Genomic DNA, 9,896 nt, shown 5'->3' with positions numbered 1-9,896 from the left:
CAATTTTTCATGGTCAGTGTGTGTGTCATTTTTTTTCCGAGAGTGACAAATTGTGGCCTTCTGCTCTGAGATAGAGGCACCAACTGTATAGCCTGCATAATTCATGAGAAGTGGGAGATATGGTGTCTGCCATCATCACAAAGCTACAGTCAGCATGTCGAGAAGCTCGTACGTTTCTCCATCTGCAAACAGAAACTGATACACAGAAAACAGAGGCATCATGGTGCAAAGATAATGATAATATTAAGTGTTCTAAATAAGAAGCTTGATTTGTGATGGGGGAAGAAATAAACAAACACATTTGAACCTAAATGAAAAGAATACAATCAATATGTCCGAGTATGTTAAGACTATGTACAGACAAATAAACACAATCTGTATTCCTTATAAGGACATTTCTTTCACAATTCAGCATAATGTGTGAGCTATACATTACTGTGCTTTAGTTCTGATGTTGGTCATTTTCCGTAGAGAAACAGCGCCATCTTGTGGTGTGAAAGCAGACAAATATTCAACATTTTCATTCAATGCTGCCAAACTTTCTTTTTGTATAGATTATCTATGCGGTATTCAGATTGAAATGATAACAGTGCAATCATTTTCTGACAAAAGCATAAAGCTCCTTATCTTTTCATCATCCAAGTCTGCTCACTTCAGTTGCCAGGGTTGATTCTTGTACCATTTCTAATCTAATTCTTTAATATATCTCATCTTTTATTTCTTTAAAAGAATGAATAAATCTCTGCAATTATGGTAAAAATGAAGCAAAAACTAAATGTTGTATGCAGGAGCAATAACTGTGTCAGCTTGCACCTCCAAAACACTAAGCTAATCTTTATCATTATTATTATTATGTTGTTGTTATTATGTTATTGTGGTGCAGAGTGAGTTGGAGATATAGAATTTCATTACCGAGGTTATGTTTTCCGCTCGGTTTATTTGTTTGTCTACAAAATCACAGAAACACTTCTGGCCTGATTTTTATGAAACTTGGTGAAAGTGTGCGACGGGGATCAAGGGAACACTTTTTCAATTTCGGAGCTGATCTGAATCACGCGTTAGATATACCGATTATTTTTCAATTTTGTTAACATTGCAAGATAGGGCAATTGAGCAGCATTCATGTGTTAGATTAATTGGAAAAAAATATTTCCCGATGATGAAGAATCATGTTCTTCAAATCGAATCAATAGCTCAACTAGATAAGCATGTTCTTTTAACAAGAGCAATACAAAAACAAAACATCTTCTTCATAGATACACATGTATGTCGTATCCACAATAAGTCCTAAGAACAAAATTTAAAAAAGCACCTGAATGCACCATTGGTCTTGAAGGAGGTTTGCACTTGACATTCTAGTTATTAAATTAAACATGTAATGTAAACACCTGAACATCCATAACATTAATCTGCTACTTAGTAATGATTTATCTAATATATCATATTCCAATAACTTGCATATAGACTCTTATTGCACTATTTCACTTTTTTAAACTATTTTTCTTTTGTATTACTATTTACTTGCGCTATATTTTCCTGTTTATCTGTGTTATTGTGTTGCACTGTTGGAGAAGCCTGTGACCTAAGATTTTCATCGGCATAACTACACTGTAGCTATGTTCGTATGACAAAATAAAGAAGCTTGAACCTTGTAAGAAACGGAATAAATAAAGAATAGTAGAAAATGAGAGTTGGGACTTGCACTGTTCTCACAGCTCTGGATATTAAGACAATACAAAACAAGTAAATAAAAGCAAGAGAAGACTTCAATATCTCTTTTTTATTAATTCTGACACACTGCGGTCAGATAGAAAAGTATGAGAGTTACACTTTTCAAGTTGCTTCCATGACTTGTGCAAACACTAGACGGTATCCGGGGAGAAATCCTCTGAAGGAAAAGAAAGGAAATGGAAAAAGAAAGACATCGAAATGCAGAAGAAATGAATAAGTGCATTTAAACCTATGTGTTGATTCTTTATGCAGTATTTATTGATTCCCAGCTTCATATAAACTGGATGTTGAGGCATAAACATAGTACATTTGAACAAAAATATAACCAATATTTACAATTATTGTATTAAAAATACAAAAACAACTGATACGTACTCCACCAATTGTCTTTTTAAAAGACATACAGGTCAAAGTAGTACAAGAAAGAATGAAGAAAAGAAGGTCATCACCAGCTAAATGTACATTTCTCACTGACATCACACACCAAACGGAGTAGCAGTTCTACCTACTACACTTATCTTTACGCTTGTACATTTTTGTGCAACTTTTTTGTTTTTAGAAACAGGCCTCGGCCCCGCTAATATGCACATTATCTTCAGAGTTCGATGAAAGTGAATGATGCATGTCACCACCGTATTACAAACAAATTATTAACAATCTATCTGCAGCCATTACAAAAAGAATTACGATAACAAAAAAAGGGAAACCCAGGAAATCATTAGTGTATAGTCACAGACCACAGTGGGGAAACACTCATTCATCTTTTTCTCAGTCTGAAGTTTCCGAGACTGATCAATGTGATCAGCGCGACTCAGTGTGGAAGAAAAAAACACAACGGTACTTTTCACAACTGGATTCACGATCGTTCTGATTGGCAGCCTTGAAAAAAAAAAAAGTTTTCTTCATATGTCAACTTCCTCACCGGAGTCAAAACAATAAAAAAAAAAATCAGTCACTTCCAATAGTGGAAAACTGGATGCAGGAAATGTGACTTACATACGGCGTCCACTGAGCCGATGCAACGGAGAGGAGATTCTGAGGATGAGTTTCTGAAGGGACTGCAGAGGGAGAGGTGTGTCCTCAGTCTGAAGCCACGCGGAGAACAGAACACAAACAAAATGCTTGGCTTCATCTTGTACTGAGTCTTCACAAAAAGTCTCTTGAATTGGGTTGTCTCTTGAATAAGGCATTTCACTCCACTATTGCTTGATTCAAGACTGCTCCTGAAACAAGGTGATTTGTGACGGGAACGACCATGCAAAGAAATGTATGCAATCATGGCATCGTAAGGCGCTTTGGACATTCACAAAATGTGGCATTATGTTCAGGGAGAAGGGAGAAAGAAAAAAAAAGCCTAATTTGTGGATATCTTTTTCTCAAAGGGTTTGTTATAAGACTCTGTACAAGATCATCTGTAACAAGGTAGATAGTTAAGAGGTACACTCACAATTGTACACGTTGGCAGCTTCTGAAATATGCTGATGTGTGATCCCTTAAAGCCAAAATAAAGGAAGGAGAGGCAACTTTTCTTAAAGTCAAGAGAGCGCTCGCTACCTGCTCACAGCTTGGATTCGCTTTCTTCCAGGCTCCATTTCATTAGGGCAAAACCTCCAGGGTTAAATCATCCTTGTCTCCTCTGATGGAGTGCAACATGTCCGCTCAGCTTTCCGTGGGGGGTTCAATGTCCTCTGTGCTTTTTGATATCACCCACAGAAAACATTATACTCTGGAGCAAGCAACAGGATGAGGGAAAAGACTTTGATACGACCAAAAGGAGCTCCGCAGATATGATTCACTCGGGCCAAATGTCTGGTAACTTCTAGGATTGTGCTGAAAGTGCTGTTTTTAAAAATGTGTGTATGTGTGTGTGTTTGTCAGTACACTGTGCATGTTGGCTCTCCTCCCAGCTTTGATTTAAAAACCAACACTTGATAAGCGTTCACATGTGATAATACTGGATGCAGAGTTCAAAACACTCGTAAGATGGGTTGTTTCAGTCCTGGGCCAACTCAGTTTCAATCGTTTTCGGCCCGCCAAGAGTGCAATCAGTCCGAGGAAATAACACAAAAAAAAGAAATGAAATCTAACGGGAAGGTGTTTCCTCAAGTCTGCTTTGTTTTTATTTGTTCTGTTTCTCCGAAAGTAGAAAATGACAAAGTGCAGAGGAAGTTCGACACGTCATGATGCTGTTGTGTTGTGTTTGTGTCTCTCCCACAGCAACATCTCTGTGTGTGTGTGTGTGTGTGTGTGTGTGTGTGTGTGTTTATGTGTGGGTGTGGGGCCAGGTCGACCCCTCCTCCCAGCACCAGTTTTATTTCTGTAGTCTTTTTATCCAAAGTGCCAGGCGTTTTGTCCTCGTCTTTTTCTCTCCTTCTCTTCTTCACAGTATTTTTTGCATGCAGGGTCAGTCAACCCCCGATGATGCTTTAAGGCAGGGGAGGGAGACGAGCAGAGGAATCCACCAATCAGGAGGGAGAGCCGAGTGGAGGAGGCAGGCACGTACGTAACTGATGATGAATAGCCGATTGGTCTGTCAGTCTCTTAAATCCTGCCCCCCCACCCCAAAACCAGGGGGACTTCGGGTTTACTGCAGAAGGACGTCCGCTGGCCCCTTAGACCGCTGACACCTGTTCATCCTCTGTGGAGAGAGACAGGAAAGGTTACTTCTAATGTGGACGTGCAGTGTATGAACTATCTTTTAAAGTTACAAAAGTAGTGAGGTGTGCACTTTAGTGAAAGGTGAAATCTAAAGAGGAACTACAGCAGTGTTGAGTTAGAATGAAATGGATTCCTGACAAACACTTTTCTTTAGGGCAGCGTTTCCCAACCCGTGGCCCCCTAGTGGTCCGCGAAGGCATTGCAAGTGGGCCGCCAAAACATTTGCAAAACATTATGATTTGTGTGGAAACATTTAATTATTAAGATATGTGTATATTTGAACCTTTTTTCCTTTCTCTTTCTTGATCCTCCTTAGCAACGGTCATTACAGTCCTTGTCTGTGAAAACTACTGGATTAACAACGTGTCACATGTTCTGAATTGACCAATCAGAACTTTATTTAGCCTCCGTATTGTTTATGGTTGAATGTGGGGCGCAACATTTTTTTTAAATTCTTAAGTGGGCCCTGAGTTGAAAAAGGTTGGGAACCGCTGCTTTAGGGTTTATGTCACTATGTGAACATCAACTTACGGTGACATCTTTTTAATATTATTGACTCATCAAATAGCATCAAATATATCACTCTGGTTTTGTTTTGAGGTTCCCTGGGACGTCTTTTCTTTAGAGGCAACATTTGCTTTATCATTTTGACTTAATTTATAGTGATTTTTCTTCTGTCTTTTAAGATACGCTGCTCATTAACAGATGATGACAGATGTTTTGTTGGTAACATATTTTCTCAGCTATATTAACCCATGTTGTCTTTTACGTATTTTCTTGTATATTACCAGAAGGGTAGTGTATACAGATTGCCTTATAAAGTTTTACAAAATGCGTGTTTTATCAATTTGAAGTCTGTTACGATTAGATTGCCATGCACTGAAATGAACCACCTAGTCGGTAGAAACATTTCTTTATTTCTCTGCAAGCACCTTTTGTTTATACAATATTTTTATTACTTATTTATTGTATTCTAAAAAGGGACTGTGGACGGTTAAACTATGAAACATTTGTCCGTCAAAGGACGAAAAATAAAAAATAGCATTAATGTTGTTTTTTGTTGAAGGGTTTTATTTGGTGATTCTTAAATGAATCAGACAAATATGTGTTCTTTTCTTTTTATACTTCCTACTTTAACTTCTTGTGTTGGTATGCACATTTTTTATTTATCTTTTTTTAAACGTTATTGTCACTAAACAACATTTCCCATGGGATAAATAACAATTTTGTTTCTGATGATCCTGATCTGATCAGAGTATGATATCCTTGGCAAAACATGAGACACCTGTGTGTATAAAGAGTGCTTCTACATGATGCAGGATCATCCAGAGTCTCTGCAGTGGGGGGGGGGGGGATGCGTGCGGGTGGAGGAGGATGGGGGTGCATGTTTCAGGCAGTTTGCATGGTGAGGATCAGCACTGTGCCTGCTGATGGAGGCTACTCGGCACAGTGTGTGTGACGGAGAGAGAGCAGGATGTGTGGTGGAGAGAACCAGGCCCACCGTATGACTCATGCATGATGACACATTGTGGGTTAAAGGTGAGGGTCCCACTCCAGAGGAACAATTCCCAGGTCATAAATAATAAATGTACGTTTTTAATTTTAACAGGGAATTGTGATTTGGAGAGGGACCGATCCTACTGTGGGAAGTGTGTATGTGAAGGAATGGTGAGTCTCAGTCCAGGTGTGTGTCCCTGATCACATGCAGGTTCATCGGAGTGGAGAGAGGGGGGGGGGGGAGCAACCTGATAAATGAGTTTTTACCTGCCTTGGGGAGAGGGGCCCTGCCTGTTAACCCCCGCACACGCACACTCAGAGCCTGGGAGTCTCGCGTGTGCGCTGTGGCTTTGGCTTCCTCAGAGCGACTAGTTTGGAAGACAAGGACTCACCCTCCTCTTCCTCCTGAGCCTCTTGCTCCTCGGCCGGTGAGCGTGTGCGGTGGAGGCCCCCCGCCCGCTGCTTGGCCCCCTGCTGGGCCTGGTGGGAGTCGGGCGACTGGGTGACCATGCGCGAGCGCTGCAGAGCCGTGGAGTAGTCCGGTGGCCGGCGGCCTGTATGCGGAGCCGTGGACGCGGGGACAGCTGGCGGGGGGTGCTGCCCGTCAGCCAGGTCAGAGATGGTGAGGGCCGTGTAGCCGGGGGGGGTCGGGGGGGGCTCGCGGTAACGACTCTCTTTCCGTGCTGTTGGGACACAGAAGCAACAATGATGGAACTTAAAAACTGTCTTTACGGGGCAGTTTTTTCCTATTTTTGAAAGTCAGGACCGGTGTTTCTATACTGTAGCTTGATAGGTAATAACAACGTTTTTTTTATTTCAGAGGAAGGCTAAACTGTACTTTATAAACTCTCTGTAACCCTGACAACTTCATATTCCTGTCTGCCTCGACTGGTTGGGTAAATAGTGATAGATAATGACAGGAAATGAGGAGGGATTCAATGGAACAACGGTCTGTGGTACATGGGCATGGTCGGCATATTAAAACCCCCAGGAAACCAGAGGGACAATATGTTCCTGCTCTTTTGCATTCAAATCCACTATGTCTTGATCCATGATATTACCTCCTGGAGGAATTCATGGATTTTTGAAAAGTTGAAAAAACAAATAAATCAGCCTGCAAAAATGTTTGCACAATTTAAAACATTGTTCCTTGTTTGTTAAACCAATGCAAAAAAACGAGCTTAGAAATGTTGTGGTTTTATGGGACACATTGTGCCTTCATTTTGTTTTTACACGGTATTCTCCCGACAGTTTTTGCTGCTAGACTTTCCCTTTCTTCTGTGATAAAAATACTGTGTACTAAAATTGTTTTCCTTCCATTAAAAACTTGACTTATTCAAAGAAGCAGGACTGTTAAGTGCGTCACTCACTCAGCAGTCCCTTCCCCCCGGTGGTGATGGGTGAGGGGGAGGGCCGGCCCAGGTGCTTGGCCTCCTCTGAGCCGGTGGAGGTGATGCTGCTCGTCTCTGCGTCGGCGTTCACGTCCTTCCCCCCCCTCCTCTTGATGGTGCCGGTGTCTCCCTCAGAGTCCTCCCCCCAGTACGCAGCTGAGGAGGAGGAGGAGCTAGCCGAAGCCCAGCTGCCCCTGGCCTGGGCGGCCCACAGAGCGGCGTGCCCCCCTAACAGGGCCTCCGGACCTCCAGGAGGCAGCCCCCCTCCTCCGCCCCCACCGAAGGCCAGAGTCTCCCAGCTGCGGCCCTGCTGCATGGTCTGGATGTTGTCGTGGGAACCCGAGGAGCAGGACGTCCAGGAGCCTCGCCCGCTGTCTGCAGCGTCCAGGGAGACTCGATCGCCCTGATCCTGGGTCAGCTCCTCTGAGCTGGGGGAGGAGAGCACCGTGGGGCAGCCGGAGTAAATGCCCCGACAGTCCTGCATCGATGAATATGACCTGAGAGGGGATACGAATAAAGATAATTACTTAACTTGTAGGGCAGATAAATAAAATGGTTAATAGAGTGCATATTTTTCAGTTTTACAAACACCTCAAACCACCTTTACATATAAGTCAGCATTCACCCAATCACACAGAAGCAGAGGCTGCCATACAAGGTACTTGCTTAACTGTGTTTCATACAAAATAAAACTCAACTGACTAAAAAGAGTCTAGGAGGAAATCAAGCAGTAAAATACTATAAATAAAATGTTACACTGACAATCCCAGCAACAGTTACTAAGGGGCCGGGTTTCACAAACTGTTTATTTAAACTAAGAGTAATTGTTACTGTGAAAAACCAAATATAATGTCATGTTCTTTAACGAAAACCTATTCTCGTCCTACCAAAACATATTTCCTCATCTACTTTCTATTTGTTTTAGCTTTTATAACAACTATCTGAAACTCCGCTGTTATTTTGAACTAAACCTCAAATGAAACTCCTAATGTTCGTACCCGAGGCTGTACTGGTCGGAGTCGGTTGTCGCCCTTCGTTCCAGCCGCTGTCCCACGATGTTGGATTCCCCGACTCCAGAGTGACGGAGCCTCCTCTCGTCCTGCGTCATGTCGAAGGAGGAGTTACTGACGAGGCTGGAGCGAGAGGAGATCTCACTGTGACCGGAGTCCGAGTAGGCGTTGTAACCTGCAGGAGAGGAGAAGGAATAGGAAAGGAATTGTTAAAAAGGTTCAACTTAAAGGTCAACTATTATGCAAAATCCCCTTTCTCATGTCTTTTCTACATCAACATGTGTCCCCTCTGTGTGAAGAGATTCTAAACGTTTCAGGAACAAAGATTCTCTCTCTTTTTGTCCTGATCCATTTCTATAAAAACCTGTCTGAAAATGAGCTGATCAGATTTTGGCCACTTTATGATGTCATAACGATTTTTTGGCTTGTGTAACCATTAGCCAATCAGCAACCAAGGTAACCCCCCCCCCCACCTTATCACCCGAATCTCCTCCTAGAGCACCATTGAGTTATTTTTAGCCAAACATCTCTCAGAGGGGCGTGGGGAGGGGCTCCTTATTTTCATCTGAAGTAACAGACAGAGAATCAGCACTTTGGAAACAGAGGGGATCATGGGTAATGCTTCAATGATCTGTTTGGTGTTTGGAGCAAAACACTTCAGAGACATGTTTGTATATATCTGGGAATTTTAACATATGTGCTTTAGTCCGTTTGTTTGCCTTTGTTGCAAAAAGTAGCATGAAATACTTCCATTTTGTTCTAAATAAAAGCGCGATAAAGCCCTCTCATAAACGCTGACTGGGTCTCATTCCAACACAAAGCTCCAAACATTAAACTAACTTATGGTGGATCAACTGTTTTTCATCTGTCATCATAATTCATCTTTAATTCACATATCTTGTCTCAGTCAGTGTTTTGAAACAAGCCATCACACAGACTGCAGGGTAATTGTAGAGTTCAATTTTCCAAGTAAGCCAAGCAGCTCTTTAGGGAAAAGTGCTGAGGAGTGTGGAAAAGTTTAGAAAATAAGCGTGAAGGGAATTACATAATAAAGTCTGGAAAAATATAAGGAAATCACTGGTTATGATCGCTGACACATGTAAAGACATATTTTCAAGTTATAGACAACTGTTACTGTGGAATGTGTTGTATTCCTTCGCCTCCATCAGCACGAATGACCTCAATCACATCCCCACTCCTGTCTGAATTACTGAGTCTGACCAAAAAAAGAACGTCTTAATTATAATTTTTAGGAAGTCTTAATTGTAATGATGTGACTCCAACATGAGTCACCACATACAAATCAAACTCAGACTGTAGAGGGGACACACACACTCACATGAGGAAACAGTTTCTAAGATAATGTAGGAACCAGTTACAGATCAGAAAGTTCTCAAAGCATCCAAGCTTCTTCGAGAGTTGGTTTCATCAAGAACAAGTTACATGTTGAATGCTTACCACTCTTTTTGCAGCAAAGCACTATGTACCTTTCATGTTTTTTATTTATGGTATTCAAACATCAATATGTTTAGGTTATTTGACTTCATAACTGTCTGCATTTGGCACTTTAAAGTATACTGTATAGGTTTTTCATTTGTTAGTCAGCTGG

The 9,896-nt window shown here is 41.6% G+C and overlaps 1 protein-coding gene across 8 annotated transcripts in view; it reads right to left on the bottom strand.

Annotated features, from left to right (window-relative positions):
- Positions 1–1,760: 1,760 nt before the first annotated feature.
- Positions 1,761–9,896, bottom strand: part of rapgef2b (Rap guanine nucleotide exchange factor 2b) — a 132,629-nt gene continuing 124,493 nt past the window's right edge. For 7 of the 8 annotated variants that reach the window (XM_079668892.1, XM_079668896.1, XM_079668893.1 and 4 more), the window contains 4 exons: positions 8,276–8,462; positions 7,257–7,774; positions 6,154–6,569; positions 1,761–4,369 (listed from right to left, as the gene is read on the bottom strand). In XM_079668892.1, coding sequence (XP_079525018.1) covers positions 6,202–6,569; positions 7,257–7,774; positions 8,276–8,462 — 1,073 coding nt within the window. In that variant the 3' untranslated portion in view covers positions 1,761–4,369; positions 6,154–6,201. The remainder of the gene's footprint in view (positions 4,370–6,153; positions 6,570–7,256; positions 7,775–8,275; positions 8,463–9,896) is intronic. The other variant, XM_079668895.1, reaches the window with a different exon arrangement.

The sequence above is a fragment of the Notothenia rossii genome (assembly GCF_949606895.1).
Source record: "Notothenia rossii genome assembly, chromosome: 3".
Taxonomy (NCBI): Eukaryota; Metazoa; Chordata; class Actinopteri; order Perciformes; family Nototheniidae; genus Notothenia; species Notothenia rossii.
Note: the sequence above shows the minus strand (reverse complement) of the source record. Positions and strands in the feature narration are given on the sequence as shown.